Source organism: Salmo trutta, chromosome 6 (assembly GCF_901001165.1).
Source record: "Salmo trutta chromosome 6, fSalTru1.1, whole genome shotgun sequence".
NCBI classification, from domain to species: domain Eukaryota; kingdom Metazoa; phylum Chordata; class Actinopteri; order Salmoniformes; family Salmonidae; genus Salmo; species Salmo trutta.
In genome coordinates, this window is record NC_042962.1 from 31777469 (window position 1) to 31799179 (window position 21711).

Genomic DNA, 21711 nt, shown 5'->3' on the forward strand with positions numbered 1-21711 from the left:
AATAACTTGCAACAATAGAGCCTGTTGGTGGGCTATATGCCTTGACGAGCATAAAGCACATCAGAACGTGGGCATATAGAGTATCTGTCGAATAAAATAGTTATTGTAGTGCTGACAGAGAGCTTGCGCTCAACGTAGGAAGCTAGCGCGCAACAGAAATACTGCCATTTAAAACAGTTGGGAACTCTGAAACCTCAGGACTTCCGACATCAGTGCATTGAAGACAACTAAGAACTCGGAAATCAAACGAACTCCGACTGGAGAATTGTTTTGATTTTGAACTGTCAGACGTGTTTTGTTTTTTCCTCGAGTTCACGGTTGTCTTGAAAGGACCAAAAAAAATGAGTTTATCACAACAGTCATAACGTCGAACAATTACACAAGGACCACAGCTCGTGAAAATTTATCTTCACAATTATTTAAGAGTTTCTTGCAGTCTGTTTGCTGAAGAGAAAAAAGTTCAATGGAATTGGAGTCGAAAGGAGATGGTTCCTCAATGCGGAAAAAATTTATGGATTCAAAATCGGATGTTGGAGGAGTGTGAGAGCCGTTAAATTATACAACCTCCTAAAAGGAAGCAATTCCCAAACCTTACATAACAAAGCCATCACCTACAGAGAGATGAACTTGGAGAAGAGTCCCCTAAGCAAGCTGGTCCTGGGGCGCTGTTCACGATCACAAACAGACCCCACAGAGCCCCAGGACAGCAACACAATTAGTCCCAACCAAATCATGACAAAACAAAAAGATCATTACTTCATACATTGGAAAGAATTAACAAAAAAAGAGCAAACTAGAATGCTATTTGGCCCTAAACAGAGTACACTGTGGCAGAATACCTGACCACTGTGACTGACCCAAATTTAAGGAAAGATTTGACTGTGTACAGACTCAGTGAGCATAGCCTTGCTATTGAGAAAGGCCACCGTAGGCAGACCTGGCTCTCAAGAGAAGACAGGCTATGTGCACACTGCCCACAAAATGAGGTGGAAACTGAGCTGCACTTCCTAACCTCCTGCCAAATGTATGACCATATTAGAGATACACATTTCCCTCAGATTACACAGATCCACAAAGAATTTGAAAACAAACCCAATTTTGATAAACTCCCATATCTACTGGGTGAAATACCAGTGTACCATCACAGCAGCAATATTTGTGACCTGTTGCCATAAGACAACCAGTGAAGAACAAACACCATTGTAAATACATTCCAAGATGGCTTAGCAGTCAGACATCTTTGTCCTGTCGTGTCCCTTGTATATATATCTTTTTACATGTTTTTCTTCGCATATCTTTTAAAAATATTTTCCTAAACCTCAACTTCTAAATACTCTCCTGCAACCCACCTCACTAAAGTATTTCTATTTACTTCGGATCTGGAATCCCTCAACTGAAGCTAGCCAGCTAACTACCTACCAGCTATCAGTCAGCAAACCATTGCTAGCGGTCATCAGCTAACCTTTAGCTTGGAAATCTATCGCCAGCTCGAACAAACAACGTGACTCAAACCAGAGCATAACGGACATATTATTATTTGATATATTTTTTCCCCCCCATGCCCCTGGATTCCTACCGCAAACTCTGAACATTTTCATCTGGATCTTCCAAACTACATAACCGCAATCACGGGTGACTGCTCCTTGCTAGCGTGTCCATCCCAGGGCAAGCACCAATTAGCCTGAAGCTAGCTCGGCCAGGGCTCCTGTGCTACCACTGTGCTACAATATCCGGACCCCCCCCCCCCCCCCTACTGCCGGTACGGGGCACGGAACCCCGCCGATCCTCTACGACTGGAATACCGGCATAATCTGCCCAAGGATTCCAACAGGCCCCTCAGGCGCGACGTCCGCTGAAGGCCCATTCTGCTAACCGGCCTACTAGCTACCTAGAGCTACTTGGAACCCTACTAATTCCATGACTGGTCTATCGACGTCGCCGCACGAAGAGGCAAAAACAGACTTACCCCCATCGCGACGTGTCTGCTAACTGCTAGCTTGCCAGCCCCAATCTGCTAATTGCTAGCTTGTTTAGCCCCGGCCTACTAACTGTTAGCGTCGGCCTGCTAACTGTCTGAATCGCCGTGTCCCATGTCAGCCCAACCAATCACTGGACCCATATGTTCACTTGGCTACGCATGCCTCTCTCTAATATCAATATGCCTCGTCCATTACTGTCCTGGTTAGTGATTACTGTCTTATTTCACTGTAGAGCCTCTAGCCCTGCTCAATATGCCTTAACCAACCATGTTGTTCCACCTCCTACATATGCGATGACGTCACCTGGTTTAAACGTCTCTAGAGACTATATGTCTCTCATCATTACTCACTGCCTAGGTTTACCTCCAATGTACTCACATCCTACCTTACCTTTGTCTGTACACTATGCCATGAATCTATGCTATCGTGCCCAGAAACCTGCTCCTTTTACCCTCTGTTCCAAACGTGCTAGACGGCCAGTTCGTATAGCCTTCAGCAGTACCCATATCCTACTTCTCCTCTGTTCCTCTGGTGATGTGGAGGTTAATCCAGGTCCTGCAGTGCCTAGCTCCAGTCCAACTCCCCAGGTGCTCTTATTTGTTGACTTCTGTAACCGCAAAAGCCTTGGTTTCATGCATGTTAACATTAGAAGCCTACTCCCTAAGTTTGTTTTACTCACTGCTTTAGCACACTCTGCCAACCCGGATGTCTTAGCCGTGTCTGAATCCTGGCTTAGAAAAACCACCAAAAACACTGAAATCTCCATCGCTAACTATAACATTTTCCGCTAAGATAGAACTGCCAAACGGGGCGGTGTTGCAATCTACTGCAAAGATAGCCTGCAAAGTTCTGTGTTACTATCCAAGTCTGTACCCAAACAATTCGAGCTTCTACTTCTAAAAATGCACCTTTCCAGAAACAAGTCTCACTGTTGCCGCTTGCTATAGACCGCCCTCTGCCCCCAGCGGTGCCCTCGATACCATATGTGAATTGATTGCCCCCCATCTATCTTCTGAGCTCGTGCTACTAGGTGACCTAAACTGGGACATGCTTAACACCCCGGCCATCCCACAATCTAAGCTTGATGCCCTCAATCTCACACAAATGATCAATGAACCTACCAGGTACAACCCCAAATCCGTAAACACGGGCACCCTCAGATGTCATCCTAACTAACTCACCCTCCAAATACACCTCTGCTGTTTTCAATCAAGATCTCAGCGATCACTGCCTCATTGCCTGCATCCGTAATGACCATCCGTAACGACCACCCCTCATAACTGTCAAACACTCCCTAAAACACTTCCACGAGCAGGCCTTTCTAATCAACCTGGCCGGGGTATACTGGAATGACATTGACCTCATCCTGTCAGTAGATGATGCCTGGCTATTCTTTAAAAGTGCCTTCCTCACCATCTTAAATAAGCATGCCCCACTCAAAAAATGTTGAACTAGGAATAGATATAGTTCTTGGTTCACTCCAGACCTGTCTGCCTTTGACCAGCACAAAAACATCCTGTGGCGTTCTGCATTAGCATCGAATAGCCCCCGTGATATAAAACTTTTCAGGGAAGTTAGGAACAAATAGACACAGGCAGTTAGAAAAGCTAAGGCTAGCTTTTTCAAACAGAAATTTGCATCCTGTAGTACTAACTCAAAAAAGTTCTGGGAACCTGTAAAGTCCATGGAGAATAAGAGCACCTCCTCCCATCTGCCCACTGCTCTGAGGCTAGGAAACACTGTTACCACCGATAAATCCACTATAATTGAGAATTTCAATAAGCATTTCTCTACGGCTGGCCATGCTTTTCACCTGGCTACCCCTACCCCGGTCAACTGCCTGGCACCCTCCACAGCAACCAGTCAAAGCCCCCACCATTTCTCCTTCACCCAAATCCAGATAGCTAATGTTCTGAAAGAGCTGCAAAATCTGGACCCATTCAAATCAGCCAGGCTAGACAATCTGGACCCTGTCTTTCTAAAATTATCTGCCGAAATTGTTGCAACCCCTATTACTAGCCTGTTCAACCTCTCTTTCGTATCGTCTGAGATTCCCAAAGATTGGAAAGCTGCCGTGGTCATCCCCCCTCTTCAAACTGCTACAGACCTACATCTAGCCTACCCTATCTTTCTAAGGTCTTCGAAAGCCAAGTTAACAAACAGATTACCGACCATTTCGAATCCCACCGTACCTTCTCCGCTATGCAATCTGGTTTCAGAGTTGGTCATGGGTGCACCTCAACCACGCTCAAGGTCCTAAACAACATCATAACCGCCATTGATAAGAGACATTACTGTGCAGCCGTATTCATCAACCTGGCCAAGGCTTTCGACTCTGTCAATCACCACATTGTTATTGGCAGACTCGACAGCCTTGATATACATCAATGATGTTGCTCTTGCTGCTGGTGATTCTCTGTTCCACCTCTATGCAGACGACACCATTCTGTATACTTCTGGCCCCTCTTTGGACACTTAACTAACCTCCAGACGAACTTCAATGCCATACAACTCTCCTTCCGTGGCCTCCAACTGCTCTTAAACGCAGGTAAAACTAAATGCATGCTATTCAATCGATCACTGCCCGCACCTGCTCGCCCGTCCAGCATCACTACTCTGGAGGGCTCTGACTTAGAATACATGGACAACTACAAATACCTGGGTGTCTGGTTAGACTGTAAACTCTCCTTCCAGACTCACATTAAGCATCTCCAATCCTAAATTAAATCTAGAATCAGCTTCCTATATCGCAACAAAGCATCCACCAATCATGCTGCCAAACACACCCTCGTAAAACTGACCATCCTACCGATCCTCGACTTTGGTGATGTCATCTATAAAATAGCCTCCAACACTCTATTCAACAAACTGGATGCAGTCTATCACAGTGCCATCCGTTTTGAAACCAAAGCCCCATACACTACCCACCATTGCGACCTGTACGCTCTCGTTGGTTGGCCCTCGCTTCATACTCATCGCCAAACCCACTGGCTACAGGTTATCTACAAGTCTCTGCTAGGTAAAGCCCCGCCTTATCTCAGCTCACTGGTCACCATAGCAGCACCCACTATCTACTCAGAATATTGCAAAATGTGCTTCATCCGAAAAGCTATTTTAAAATCGGACACCGCGATTGCATAAAGGAGTTCTGTATCTATAATTCTTAAAATAATTGTTATATTTTTTGTCAACGTTTATCGTGAGTAATTTAGTAAATTCACCGGAAGTGTTCGGTGGGAATGCTAGTTCTGAACGTCACATGCTAATGTAAAAAGCTGGTTTTTGATATAAATATGAACTTGATTGAACAAAACATGCATGTATTGTATAACATAATGTCCTAGGAGTGTCATCTGATGAAGATCATCAAAGGTTAGTGCTGCATTTAGCTGTGGTTTTGTTTTTTGTGACATTATATGCTAGCTTGAAAAATGGGTGTCTGATTATTTCTGGCTGGGTACTCTGCTGACATAATCTAATGTTTTGCATTCGCTGTAAAGCCTTTTTGAAATCGGACAGTGTGGTTAGATAAAGGAGAGTCTTCTCTTTAAAATGGTGTAAAATAGTCATATGTTTGAAAAATTGAAGTTTTCGGATTTTCGAGGAGTTTGTATTTCGCGCCACGCTTATCATTGGATATTGGAGCAGGTGTTCCGCTAGCGGAACGTCTAGATGTAAGAGGTTATTAATATACTGGCAAGTTTGATGTAATAGTAGCCAACTAACATTAGGTAGCTAGCTAACATACCGGTACATACTGCTGTAATGATATGCTATGCGGTTCATAAAGATAGCATAACTAACAAATTGTCAGCCAACATAACTTACTTGAAGTCATTACATTGCTCAACATTTTCTTAACATTTGTCATAATTAGTTTAAGCAATGACTTGGTATCCGCTCTCGTTGGAATTCAGCTGCATATTTTCCTCAAATTTGAAAACATTGAAGCCCCGCCATTTTATGAAGAATTGCATTATGGGCCCTAAAAGTCCGGAAGTAGTGTCCACTGCTTGGATACTTCGTATTTTGGCGAATGTAGTACAACATCCGTGAACTTTTGGAATACTAACTATATCCATACTATGACCAATAAGCATACTACATACTCAATTTACATCACAAATAGTACTGTTAGTATGAGTATTCAAACACAGCTAAGGAGAAACTGACTGCATCAATTTTTGTTTTAAATTTATACAACAGGTGGGTCCAATCCTAATTGGTTATCACCGGCTAAATCTATGGCGTTAAAATGAATATTTACTCTGTTCCATCTGACTGCGCAATCCACTGTCATCAGCCCAGACACTAGATAACACAGAGAAAGTCCGAACAGCTTTCCCAGTTTGACAACAGATGCCGCTGAGGCGGGAGAAATCATTAGGCAAATATCACAGCCAACCACAACACTGGCGGGTAAGTAATACTGTGAAACACTATCGTTCCACTGTTTGCACCAGATATATTATGGACATTTTCAGAAATTACAACCAAATATCCTGTGTAGCACCATTAAAATAACTGCGAGAAAGCAGTGCTCGGAGGGCTGGGGCAAAGGACACTGTGTGCAGTGTCCTACTGTAACTTGCTAGCAGCCTCAATGGTAGTAAACACAGCATGTAGTAAACATGGTCTGCAGATAGACACACGAGTAGGGTCTATAAACTCTGAATGACTGTCAGGGAGCCCTGTATTGAAGCCACCACACAGCCATCTTGGTACTCCTCAATTGTAAAAAAGATTTGGGAAGCTATAGAAATGCATTTATTAATGTCTACATTCATTTGACACATGTATTATATTACATACATCTTAATGTATACTTTTAAATTATAATATGTGAGCTAAACATAAAAATATATATAAAAACATTTTCCTTCAAGTAATTTTTTGAGTACTAATGTTACTGTCCCCAATACTACAAAATACTTTAATACATAATTTTGTCCTTAAAACATGTAATAGTAATACTGTAGAATTACATTCATTCCTATGGAGGACTGTGCCTACTAGGGTGGGACAATATGTCCGACCAGGGGCTTCAAAGCCTCTCAATGGCCAATACATAGCATCAGCAATCCAGGGTTAAAACAGAATTGGTTTTGCCCCATAGTTGCGCATGGTCGGTTTTGTGGGTAACTAACCTTCTTGACATGGGGTGTAATGGTTACTCCAAACAGTTTTCTATTTGACAGATTCAGGTAGGTCCCGCCCAATTTACTAAGCCTGTCCAATAGAAACGCTAGGTTGTTGAAACGTCGGAGTGTTGATTAAACCCATGCATAGTGCTAGGTCATCAACATGTTGATGAGTGAAAAGTCTACCAGTATTTGTCCACTACACAATATCAAATATTTGTTCATGGTGTTTAGACCCTACTTCGATAAGGATATCCAACAATTTGATAATTGCTGAATAGCAGCATACTATCGGCGAGAAGTTTAATGACACATTAATTCGCTATCGTACTTGTAGGCAAGTAAAGGACAAGAAAACGGCACTTCAGCTGAAATACCTGGCTGTGTGTTGGAAAGCAGCCGCCTGAGATTAGCGCGACTACTTTGATGTTGTCGAAAAATACAGGGTTGAATCCCGCTGGCCAAGAGCCGAAGAAATCCACCGCACTTGAAACGTGTTGGTGTCGTCGACATGTTTTTGGAGTTTTTATTTACAGCGATGTCCGTGTCAGAGTGGTAGAACCTACACTAGCCTATCAGAAGGCATTGAATAGCCTTGCCTCCTCTTGGGTGCGTTTAAGACACACTGCACACGTTCTACTCTTACCAGCACAATAACATTTCATATTGAAGTGGTGGGGTGAACAGACAGTTTAAAAAAAATTATTGTCTAATTTCTTAATTAAGTCATTTTTGGTGATGTCTAGTGTAGAAGACAATCACAGACAGCAAGAAAAGGTCGGGGTCCACGCCTTGGTTCTGCTTCCCCCACATGGATAGGGTAATACGGGTAAAAAGAAACAGCTAACAATAATGTCTAATTGCTGACACAAAAACAACGTTTGGAGAAAAAAAAATGGTAGGTTGATGAAGGTCATGCATAGGCGAATAAACTATAAAGGGAAATAAATGGCTACAGTTTACACTTTTTTCGTTTTTTCATGAACTGTTGGTTTTAGAAAAGGGGCAGGTTATTTTAAGTACCGGAAGTGCCAGGTACCCGATAGAAGATTATGGCATAGGGTTTCACACAAGTATGTTAAAATCAATTTAATCCGTTCTATTTAGAAATTATTTAGTAAGTAATACTTCAAAGCTAAGTCTAGTTGTCTTATTTGAATTATTTAAATAAAATATTTGGCGAAAATGGTGTGGCACATGTCACCATTAATATCTGCACTATGAGGAGATTTAAATGTAAAAGTCCCTCGTTTTAACTCACATGCTCTTTGTTCTTTCTTTGTTGTTCCTTTTCCATACCATCCATTATGTACAATTGCACTAAATAGTATTTCAATAATGCAAGATTATAAATCCCAGCAGTCTTTAAAATGACATTCAGAAGCAAAAGGTTTTCAATAGTTGTTTTTAATTCATAAAAAAATAAATAATTGGAATATAATATTGGAATGGAATATAACTAATGACATTAAATAAAATTGGAATATAACACTTAATAACAATAACTTAAGTAATTAATTCAATGTAACATTGATGTGGCAACTCTCTTATGCTCTGCTATTGCACAATTGTAATTTGTACATAGGTCACCAATAAAATAAGCTATCCCCAATAAACTCATGAGCCTACCTTCTGCACTGCTCACACCTAATCCAGTCCCCACCTGTGACTGAAAACAGGGGGAGAGATGCCAATTGAAAAGCTCTATCTTAAAAACATAGCTAGCTATCTAGCTACATGGCATAAAATGCTGTGTAAAATAGATAAAAGGCTTTAAAGTAACATTAAAGCTATCAGTCACTAGTGGAAACATTTACTAATGCAATTGAGTTACATTATCTTTTTTATGTATTTTACCTCAGACGATCTGGTAGTAAGGTTGCTAGCTAGCACTCAAGCAGCTTATGCTAACTAGCTAGCATAAACTAGCGCAAACTGGGTTAGAAATTGTCTAAATTCCAGGTAGAAACACATTCATAACCATAAAGGGGTAACTAGCCCCCCTAATAGGGGGGCGGGGGGGAGTTGCCCCAAACACACTCATCCAACATCCAACAGTGGCTTGCAAAAGTATTCACCCCCCTTGGCATTTTTCCTGTGTTGTTGCCTTACAACCTGTAAATAAAATAGATTTTGGGGGGGTTTGTATCATTTGATTTACACAACATGCCTACCACTTTGAAGATGCAAAATATTTTAAATTGTAAAACAAACAAGAAATAAGACAAAAAACGGAAAACTTGAGCGTGCATAACTGTTCACCACTCCAAAGTCAATACTTTGTAGAGCCACCTTTTGCAGCAAATACAGCTGCAAGTCTCTTGGGGTATGTCTCTATAAGCTTGGCACATCTAGCCACTGGGATTTTTGCCCATTCTTCAAAGCAAACTGCTCCAGCTCCTTCAAGTTGGATGGGTTCCGCTGGTGTACAGCAATCTTTACGTCATACCACAGATTCTCAATTGGATTGAGGTCTGGGCTTTGATTAGGCCATTCCAAGACATTTAAATGTTTCCCCTTAAACCACTCGAGTGTTGCTTTATCAGTATGCTTAGGGTCATTGTCCTGCTTGAAGGTGAACCTCCGTCCCAGTCTCAAATCTCTGGAAGACTGAAACCGGTTTCCCTCAAGAATGTCCCTGTATTTAGCGCCATCCATCATTCCTTCAATTCTGACCAGTTTCCCAGTCCCTGCCGATGAAAAACATCCCCACAGCATGATGCTGCCACCACCATGCTTCTCTGTGGGGATGGTGTTCTTGGGGTGATGGAAGGTGTTGGGTTTGTGCCAGACATAGCGTTTTCCTTGTTGGCCAAATGCTACATTTCAGTCTCATCTGACCAGAATACCTTTTTCCATATGTTTTGGGAGACTCCTACATGCCTTTGGCGAAGACCAAATGTGTGTGCTTATTTTTTTTCGTTAAACCTGTTGAGGACAGACGTTCCGCCTGCGGAACCCCTAGCCAACAGCCAATGGCATCGCACGGCGCGAAATACAAAACCAACTAAAATACCACATTTCAATTTTCTCAAACAATCAACTATTTTACACCATTTTAAAGATAAGACTCTCGTTAATCTAACCACATTGTCCGATTTCAAAAAGGCTTTACAGCGAAAGCAAAACATTAGATTATGTTAGGAGATTACATAGACACAAATAATCACACAGCCATTTTCCAAGCAAGCATATATGTCACATAAACCCAAACCACAGCTAAATGCAGCACTAACCTTTGATGATCTTCATCAGATGACATTCCTAGGACATTATGTTATACAATACATGCATGTTTTGTTCAAGTTCATATTTATATCAAAAACCAGCTTTTTACATTAGCATGTGATGTTCAGAACTAGCATACCCACCGAAAACTTCCGGTGAATTTACTAAATTACTCATGATAAACGTTGACAAAATACATAACAATTATTTTAAGAATTATAGATACAGAACTCCTTTATGCAATCGCTATGTCCGATTTTAAAATAGCCTTTCGGCGAAAGCACATTTTGCAATATTCTGAGTACATAGCTCGGCCATCACGGCTAGCTATTTTGACATCCGCCAACTTCGGGGTCACCTAAACTCAGAATTACTATTAGAAAAATTGGATTACCTTTGCTGTTCTTTGTCAGAATGCACTCCCAGGACTTCTACTTCAACAACAGATGTTGTTTTGGTTCCAAATAATCCATAGTTATATCCAAATAAATGTCTATCCAAATCTACTAATTATATGCATATTCTAGTTTCTGGGCAGGAGTAGTAACCAGATTAAATCGGGTATGTTTTTTATCCGGCCGTAAAAATACTGGCCCCTATCCCAAAGAAGTTAAGCAATGTTTTTTTTCTGGCCACTCTTCCGTAAAGCCCAGCTCTGTGGAGTGTACGGCTTAAAGTGGTCCTATGAACAGATACTCCAATCTCCGCTGTGGAGCTTTGCAGCTCCTTCAGGTTTATCTTTGGTCTCTTTGTTGCCTCTCTGATTAATGCCCTCCTTGCCTGGTCTGTGAGATTTGGTGGGCGGCCCTCTCTTGGCAGGTTTGTTGTGGTGCCATATTCTTTCAATTTTTTATAATGGATTTAATGGTGCTCCATGGGATGTTCAACATTTCTGATACTTTTTTATAACCCAACCCTGATCCACAACTTTGTCCCTGAACTGTTTGGAGAGCTCCTTGGTCTTCATGGTGTCGCTTACTTGGTGGTGCCCCTTGCTTAGTGGTGTTGCAGACTCTAGGGCCTTTCAGAACAGGTGTATATACAGTCGGAAGTTTACATACACTTAGGTTGGAGTCATTAAATCTAATTTTTCAACCACTCCACAAATTTCTTGATAACAAACTATAGTTTTGGCAAGTTGGTTAGGACATCTACTTTGTGCATGACACAAGTCATTTTTCCAAAAATTGTTTACAGACAGATTATTTCACTTATAATTCACTGTATCACAATTCCAGTGGGTCAGAAGTTCACATACACTAAGTTGACTGTGCCTTTAAACAGCTTGGAAAATTCCAGAAAATTATGTAATGGCTTTAGATAGGCTAATTGACATCATTTGAGTTAATTGGAGGTGTACCTATGGATGTATTTCAAGGCCTACCTTCAAACTCAGTGCCTCTTTGCTTGACATCATGGGAAAATCAAAAGAAATCAGCCAAAACCTAAGAATTGTTTTTGTAGACCTCCACAAGTCTGGTTCATCCTTGGGAGCAATTTCCAAATGCCTGATTGTACCACGTTAATCTGTACAAACAATAGTATGCGAGTATAAACACCGTGGGACCACGCAGCCATCATACCGCTCAGGAAGGAGACGAGTTCTGTCTCCTAGAGATGAACGAAAAGTGCAAATCAATCCCAGAACAACAGCAATGGACCTTATGAAGATGCTGGAGGAAACAGGTACAAAAGTATCTATATCCACAGTAAAACGAGTCATATATCGAACATAACCTGAAAGGCCGCTTAGCAAGGAAGAAACCACTGCTCCAAAACCGCCATAAAAAAGCCAGACTATGGTTTGCAACTGAACATGGGGACAAAGATCGTACTTTTTGGAGAAATGTCCTCTGGTCTGATGAAACAAAAATATAACTGTTTGGCTATAATGACCATCGTTATGTTTGGAGGAAAAAGGGGGAGGCTTGCAAGCCGAAGAACACCATCCCAACCGGGAAGCACGGGGGTGGCAGCATCATGTTGTCAGGGTGCTTTGCTGCAAGAGGGACTGGTGCACTTCAAAGTGTATGGCATCATGAAGTAGGAAAATTAAGTGGATGTATTGAAGCAACATCTCAAGACATCAGTCAGGAAGTTAAAGCTTGGTCGCAAATGAGTCTTCCAAATGGACAATGACCCCAAGCACACTTCCAAAGTTGTGGCAAAATGGCTTAAGGACAACAAAGTCAAGGTATTAGAGTGGCCATCACAAAGCCCTGACCTCAATCCCATAGAACATTTGTGGGCGGAATGAAAGTGTGTGCGAGCAAAGGAGGCCTACAAACCTGACTCAGTTACACCAGCTCTGTCAGGAGAAATGGGCCAAAATTCACCCAACTTATTGTGAGAAGCTTGTGGAAGGCTACCCAAAATGTTTGACCCAAGTTAAACAATTTAAAGGCAATGCTACCAATTACTAATTGAGTGTATGTAAACTTCTGACCCACTGGGATTGGGATGAAAGAAATAAAAGCTGAAATAAATTACTCTCTACTATTATTCTGACATTTCACATTCTTAAAATAAAGTGGTGATCCTAACTGACCTAAGACAGGGAATTTTTACTAGGATTAAATGTCAAGAATTGTGAAAAACTGAGTTTTAATGTGTTTGGCTAAGGTGTATGTAAACTTCCAACTTCAACTGTATAGTGAGATCATGTGACAGATCATGTGACACTTACATTGCACACAGGTGGACTTTATTTAACAAATTATGTGACTTCTGAAGGTAATTGATTGCACCAGATCTTATTTTGGGGCTTCATAGCAATGGGGTAATACTTATGCATGCATCACTTTTCTGTTTTTTTATTTTGAAATATGTTAATTCTTTCATTTCACTTCACCAATTTGGACTATTTTGTGTATGTCCATTACATGAAATCCAAATAAAAATCCATTTAAATTACAGGTTGTAATGCACTAAAATGGAGGATGAATACTTTTACCAGGCACTGTATTACTACTTTACTCAAAAATGATCTAAATCTTTCTCTCTAAACAGGGGACTATTTATCATAAGGCTTTCCTACTTCTATATTTAAAAAACTTTTATTGATCTAACTTCATTGTAAGTCTTCATATCTAAGTTGATCATTAACCATTTTTTTTATCAACTTACCACAAAATCGTTTTGTGGTAGCTAACGAGAGCATACAGGTCGCAGTGGTGGGTAAAATGAGGTGCTTTGGTGACAAAACGGATGGTACGGTGATAAACTACATCCAATTTGCTGAGTAGAGTGTTGGAGGCTAATTTGTAAATGACATCTCCGAAGTCAATGATCGGTAGGATAGTGAGTTTCACGATTCATTGCAGCTGCAGCCCGAGCGGAAGTACGGAGAAGCGCGTTTTGTAATAGTGTTGAATAAAAACAGTGACAGTGCTGAATATAAACTTAAACATTATCTCACTCATAAAAACAGCAGCTCTTTGGTGTATTCATTGACAGTCTCTCTGGTTTTAAAAGTTATTAAATCTTACGTAGGCTAGTAGCCTATTAAACTTGGCTGTGGCCAGGGTCATGGAAGCTCTGTAGCCATGGTGATTTGAGCTATCCGATTGGGCAGCGCAGTAGGTGCACTCGATTTAGTCACAGATTTGCTGGTCCGCCAGGTAGGTGGAGTTTGTCTCATGGGAGCACTTTGCTGACCCGGTGCGCAGGACTTTTGAATCAAGTGCACCTAACAGCAACAGCTCAACACGATTTAAAAAAATGAGCCCAAGCCTTTATCGTTCGTTGGCTTTTCTACAGAAATATTTGGTGATCGACTTGGAATACCTTGGTTGACGACCACTGCCCTAGACCGTCCCCTTGACTGTCACAAATTCCTCCTGGGCCTGGGCCGTCACAACTAGCACCTGGGCCATCACAACTACCTCCTGGCCATCGCAACTACCACCTAGGCCGTCACCTTGGCTGTCACAACTACCATCTGGGTTGTCACAACTTCCACCTGGGCTTTCACAACTAGCACCTGGGCCGTCACAACTATCACCTAGGCCAGGCTCGCGAGATCAATGCATCTCAGTGACTTAATTGGCAGCTCGCAGCAATAATCCCAAAGAATGTGTTTTTCCCAGTCAGTTGAATGACCACTTAGTTCATAGAACTGTGGTTACGTGAGTAACCTTTTAAGTGGCTGGGACAAGCGGTTTCTAGTGCTTCTGTCGCCTTTAGAAAAAACGCTTCTTTACCCCATCCCTAATAGCGAAGACTCTCAGGAACATGTATATATATGTCTGTTTCTGTTTCTTAGCCGATTTCACATATCTTGTGCTATAACTTTTATTGAGAATGCTTATAAGGTCAGATTTTAAAGATTCATCAAATGATTTTACATGTTTGTTTCTGATACCCCCAAGTGTCCTAAAATAGAGAATCAGATAAACAAATAGCTTGATGGTCCATGTTAATAGTATCTTAAATAGCATGTACAGTATCTCTGATGGATATGGTGGCTAGCCCAGTGATTTTTGTTTTACAAAAGTGGCTCCCTCTGAAATATTAATGACTACCACTGACCTTGGCCATCATCTTGGCCATCACAAACAGGGGCGCCGCCGGGGATTTTGGGCCCCATGAAAAGATATCACATTGGGCCCCACCACCACAGGCCACACCAACCCTGAACAATTGCGGTAACCATACACCTCCAGAACCCAATCAACCCATTCAAAGCTTTAAATAACTCTACCTTTGCAGGCTTACAACTCTCTTGTAGTCCAATATTTACTGTACGATATTTACTGACAGTGAGCTGTGAAAATATAACACTGTGCAGAAATGCACGCAACATTCTGCAGTGGAATACAGTGGAATTCACTATTTGATGCAATACTGTTACCTTCTATAAGAAATGTGCAAAAGGCCATCTTTTACAGTCAAAATGTAATTTAATGGTAAAATTCTAGAATGGAAAATTCTCTTTACATTAATGACTAACTTAAAATAAATATATCTTAAATATATTAAATATACACTTCAATTAAAATAAATGAACATTATCATCTATAGAATGATATAACAAACAAAATCAAATCAATTCTAGATTTTTGAACTAAGTATACATACCAACTAGAAAATATGCAGCTGTAAAAGTGGAAATGGAAAATGGAAGACAAAATGGAAATGGAAATGAAAAGGCCTGATGGTGGCGCTAGAGGAAAGGTCAAGTGGTCACCAAATCAATAGGTTTCTTCCACTTGGGGTCTTGATTATGCACAACAAATTTTATGGCAATCCAGCTATTACTTTGAGATATATCTTGTCCTCAGTCTGCCCTCAGTCTTGTTCTCAGCCTGTGGGCATCATGTGTGTAGTGATCCAATATCCATAGCCATGCCGTTTAACAGTTATCACTAGCCCTTGCTCAACCTTACTCACCAAGAGCCCAGCACCGAGCCTTCTTGCTAGCAAAGTCACTGATCAGCTTGTTTTTCAAAATACTCACTTTGTCTGTCTCTTTCTGTGCACCTTCTCTCATTTGCTCCATCCTCATCACCTGCATTGATACTGCCGACACTGTCTTTCACCTCTTCCTCCACTTCCACACTCCTCCCTGACAAAACTGTATCACTTGAGGGTCCTAGCTCTGTAGAGTGTATATGACGCATATGATATGTCCTATGATATAATGTCATTTGTAATAACATCATAACCATAATTTCAGTTACTACCATTTTGTTGATATAAACTAACTGCATGTACCACGGAAAAAATTAAACAGCACTGAATCCTGCAGAATATTGACCCAAATTATCTGCAGTTGCGTATCACCACCACTAGATGTCAGTAAATGACCATATTTCAGTCTGCATCAAAGCCAAGACATACCTTGGCCATATGACTTGAAGGTATTATTTTAACATTGGCTGTCACTTACTAATACAGACACTTAATGCTTCAAACATTCCAGCATCCAATACAGACTATAGGCTGTTTTTGTTTCATATAATGATCATTATGTGGAAAAAATAATTATAGTATTTGAATTCTTATCATTGAAAAGGATTTAATAATTGTTCTTTTTTTCATAATAATAATTTTAAAAAAATCCCACGGAAAAATCCCTGCTCACCTCCTTCTTCAGTTGGGAGTGGGGCTGGTTCAGGGGTATGGGGATAGGGAGACAGGGCTGCTGAGCCTGAAGCTGCATCTGTTGGGCCTGGCACCAGGCAGGGGCAGGGACAACTGATTTAGTATGAATAGCTTGCAAAACGTTTGCCTGTATTGATTAAATGTCGGCTAAAAGAGGAGCGAAATGTAAACACACAGAATTTTCTGTGAAGATATTAAATTACTAATGTTAGGGGAGCAAAAGTAGCCTATTTCCCTTTGGACTAAACTAACAGATTAATTTCCACCACTCACAGACTGCACCCACCTTCCTCCTCACTCGCAATTCACAACTAGCAAGTACCGTTCGCGCATGGTTTGGGGGCAGGACTGAACCATTTAGTGTAAATAGATGGGGGTGGGCGTAGGGGGTTGGGCAATACAGAGGCTCTCTGGATGTTTACTTTTTGCCAAAAACAAGAAAAGAAACCGTTAGTTTTACAAGTACATTGTAAATAAAATATTATATTAATGATGATAGGTTAATAATTTTATATTATTTTTTTTTGCCTAATGTTCTAATAATCTTTCAGGGCCCCTGTCAGTCATAGGCCCTTAGAATCGTCCTAACGTTTTGTTTTTGTAAGAAGTGTTGACATGAGCTTGAACACCCACCCATACCCCACAAGACATGCCACCAATGGTCTCTTCACAATCCCCAAGTCAAGAACAGACTATAGCAGGCACACAGTATTACATAGAGCCATGGCTACATAGAACTCTATTCCACATCAGGTAACTGATGCAAGCAGTAGAATCAGATTTAAAAAACAGATAGAAATACACCGTATGGAACAGCGGGGACTGTGAAGAGACACACACATGCACAGACACACATGATTAGACATGCAATCTACACACACTCTGCACACACGTACATATGGATATTGTATTGTAAATATGTGACAGTGGAGTAGAGGCCTGAGGGAACACATTACATGTATTGGGTAAAGTGTTGTGAAATGTCACATAATAATTTAAATGGTATATAACTGCCTTAATGTTGCTAGACCCCACGAAGAGTGGGAGCAGCTAATGGGGATCCTTACTAAATACAAATACAACTTGGAACTGTGGATTGTGTTTTTGTTGTGCGGTTAGATGGCAATTATTGCGGTATGGCATGAGGAGATATGTTTTCAGAGAGTATGCAGAATCTCCCAGCATGTGAAACTGTGTGTGTATGTGATTTTGTTTGAGGTGGATGTAAAGACGGCAGTTTCTGTAAACTCTTCCATCATGCACTGAGCCTGGCCAGCTAGTATAGATGTCCAATAAGCACATTGTTTTCATCACAAACTGCCTGAAGGTGAAGACTACCATGGCCCTTCCTGTATAAATGTATCTTAATTGTTGGTACTGGTATGGGGATGTGTGTACCATGTATGGCTCCAATGACTCCAGGGAAATTTGTGTTGGAGGCAAATGCTCTTGACCTCTCAGGGAACTCATAACACTGGAGCCATTTAACAAATTCCTCTCTTGTTAGAGAGGACTGTACAAACTTTTGATGGTGATGTTGGACATTGGTTTTCCAGCAACCATAGTGGCCAAGATCTTGCAGTCCCCCTCCACAGTTCTTCCTGCTTTAAGCTCAGGTGTCTTTTGTTTAAGTTAGGGCCTATTTGGCAGAGCCTGGGGAGAGGCCACTGCCACGGACCAGAGCTAGAAGGAGTCTCAAGGTACAGAGGCTCAGTGAGGCAGGGTAACGGTTCACTCAGATGAAGGAATGTAAAGTATCACTTCAGCAACTAACATTTATCGTAACTGAAAGTCTGTTAGTCCCCAACCTGTCTGCTGCTATCTCCAGTCCTTCATCACCTGAATTCTTCTTCTTCTGTGGGATTTTAGGGCGTACTACATCCTAAAACCTTTAACCCCCTAAAACATCCGAAAAGCATCGTAGAAAAGTAAAAAGTAATCCTTAGTCATTCGAATTCACTCAGAGCCCTACACAGGACCTGAAAGGACGGAACTACTCCAGCCAGTATTCAGTGCAGCTCCTCGCCTGTGACATCCTTCAATCCCAAGAAGTGTTCAGCTGCAGATATGATGATATCAATCTTTCTAGAATTCTTATCCACTCTGGAAGTGTAGTTTATCACCATAGCAAAAAATGCCAAAGAGCACTCGTGTGCATCTTCCCCACCACAATTCCAATATTCGTAGTCCTTCTCTTAGTAAAATTTTCACTCATCCAGTTTCCCACAAACACTCAACACACCCTTTTCAGTTGGTACATTGCAATAACCTGGGAACAAATGCTCTCACAGGATAATTCACATAACCCGTCTTGACATGTGTAAGGAAAGACTCCTCATCAAAAAACAGTAGCACAGACGGATTATCCTCCTTCCTTCCATTGACCATATGAGACAACCGATGAACACCAACTACTCGAGGAATTTCTCTCCATTGTCTCAACCTCAACTTCCTAAGAGACCCCAGAACATCCTAAGAGACCCCATGTTACAAAAATATACAATCTCCCTCCCCTGTGACTTTTTTTCCTCCATTTGGATAAGGAGAAGAGGACTAGAGGAATCAAGGAAAGAAGATTTGAGAACGAGCCATTCAAATGTTTTACTATAAAATGTCTGTAGAATCTAACACATTGGCCATGGTCAAAAGTAGTGAATTATGTAGGGACACAGACCATATGATCTCTCACCAGAACAAGGTGTAAGTGGATTGAGTGACGTATTGATGTTAGACCACACAGGGAGAGTTTGAACAACATTCAGAAAGCCTTTTGAAATGCCAATGAAAGTGGTTTTGATTGCTCTGCTCCTACTAGTAATGTAATGGCATTGGTTACAATAAGAATAGGTTTAGGTTCTAGATAGCACCTTTTTTTCTAAGAGTGCACTTCAGTCTTTTGTCTTGCCCATTCACCCTCTGAATGGCACACACACACAATCCATGTCTCAATTGTCTCAAGGTTTAAAAATCCTTCTTTAACCTTTCTCATCCCCTTCATCTACACTGATTGAATTGGATTGAAAAAATAGGATCAATAAGGGATTATAGCTTTCATCTGGAGTCACCTGTTCTTAAAATGAGGCAATCAAATTTGCGAAAGACCAACTTCTCATTTCTTTCCTCATGTCTCAGATGCTTCTTTTCTCTTCATCGCCCTCTTATGGAATCTTCCTCCCAGAACAGCACCACAATGTCCCATCTTCAGACAGAAGAAAGAGCAACTTTTGTTCATTGTTTGAAATGGAATCATAGACAAAAAGCATTTACATAAAACAAATATTTATAAAAGTTTCAAATTATGTCTGGGGACTGGTGAGTGGAAATTTTATTTTGACAAATCTGACAACATAACCCAATGCAGGCAGGGAGGACGTTTGGGCTTCTTCAGTGGAACGGTATGATTTCCCATCAGAGTTGGGATGTTGGGAAGAGAGGCGGAGAGAGTGATCGAGATCCTCAATGGTCTCAAATCTCATATCTCACAAGCAGACGGACTGCATTCTCACTCAGGCTACCTTTTTCATTTTTATGAAGTGTACATGATGGGTGAATTTGAATATGATTGGCTCTCAAGGGGGTTTGGCTCTCAAGGGTGGCTAGAAATAATTGGTATTTCTGTCTGATGCTCCTGGTGGTATAACAGAGGTACTGGTTGTGTCCCAAATGGCTCCCTATCCCCTATATAGTGGAGGGTTCAGGTCAAAAGTTGTCCACTAAATGGGGAATATGGTGCCATTTGGATCACACTAATGTGTGCATGCATGCCACACATGATTTCACATTGCAGAGTACCAAAAAAACAACTAGTGCCAACCCTGATTGGGAACCTTTGGATGAGTGTCTTGCCTTAAATAATTTCCCTTCACTGTGTGCAGTGCTTTCGTCCCAAATGGCACCCCATTCCCCAGCATAGAACCCTATGCACCCTGGTCAAATTTAGTGCACTAAATAGGTAATAGGATGCCATTTGGTCCATTCTGTGTTTATGCAGGCATGTGTTGTGGGCAGTGGTGCGTGTAAAACCCATAGGAGGTTTAAGAACATCTATCCTTGATCCATACAATTTTAGAGTGATTCTGTCAAGCTATCGGTCGGGGACGTTTCTCACAAGAGTGGCAGAGTGGAGTGTCACACGGTTCAAGTGTTTCTAGACGCTCATCAACTCCTGCTGCTCGGAGATGACGAAGGGGGTGTGTGTGTGGGTGAGTGCGAGTGTGTGTGTGCGTGCGTGCTTGCTTGCTCAGAGATGACGAAGTGGGATCTGAATAGAAGATTGCAGTTTTAAAGGGATAGTTCATCAAAATTACACAATAACACATTGGTGGATTGCAGTCATACCTTGTCCATAGACTGGTTACAGGGTAAGGAAACAATGTCATTTTGTAATTTGAGTGAACTCTTTCTTTAACCTTCTACTGTAGTGGGCTAAATCAGGGTCACAGTGTTTCTTGGTGGTCTTAAATCTACTTTGATACAAAATAATATATATCTCACACACATGGTTATGGGCTGAAAAAAAGACACCTGTACCATGTCAGATATAGTTGAAATGTATTCAATTCTGAGTTTGCATCGCGATATTACACTTGATAAAAATCACAGAAGACTGAAATATAACAAAACTGTTTGACATAGAAACACCACATTTTCTGTGTTTTTATTCATTATTGTATTCATTTGTTCTTTATTTTGGTTAGGCCAGGGTGTTACATTGGGTGGCCGCCCGCCAGCCAGGCGCAGTCAGGGTCGCCTACCAGACCTTCGGCGCGGCCAGGTGCGCCACCTAAGAGGGCGACGCCAAGGGTGGAACAGAGGCCACGTCCCGCACCTGAACCGCCGCTGTAAGAAGGCCCACCCGGACCCTCCCCTTCAGTGTCAGGTTTTGCGGCCGGAGTCCGCACCTTGGGGGGGGGGGGCTGGTACTGTAATGCCCTGGCCATAGAGAGGGTTTTTTTTGTTCTTTATTTTGGTTAGGCCAGGGTGTTACATTGGGTGGGCGTTCTATGTTCTTTTTCTAGGTTTTTGTATTTCTGTGTTTTGGGCCGTGTGTGGCTCCCAATCAGGCACAGCTGAAGTTCGTTGTTGTTGATTTGGAGTCACACATAAGGAGCATGTTTTTCCTTTGGGTTTTGTGGGTAATTGTATTTTGTTAGTGTGTTTTCCTAACACAACTGTTTGCTGTCGTCTTTTGTTTATTTTTTGTAGTGTTCTCTTTTTCATTAAAACACTAATGATGAACACATCCTCCGCTGCGTATT

At 41.4% G+C, this 21711-nt stretch overlaps 1 protein-coding gene across 2 annotated transcripts in view; it reads right to left on the minus strand.

Annotated features, from left to right (window-relative positions):
* Positions 1-7681, minus strand: part of LOC115195861 (succinate--hydroxymethylglutarate CoA-transferase) — a 205227-nt gene extending 197546 nt beyond the window's left edge. Inside the window, exon 1 of one of the 2 annotated variants that reach the window (XM_029756179.1) lies at positions 7498-7681. In XM_029756179.1, coding sequence (XP_029612039.1) covers positions 7498-7633 — 136 coding nt within the window. In that variant the 5' untranslated portion in view covers positions 7634-7681. The remainder of the gene's footprint in view (positions 1-7497) is intronic. The other variant, XM_029756178.1, reaches the window with a different exon arrangement.
* Positions 7682-21711: the final 14030 nt, after the last annotated feature.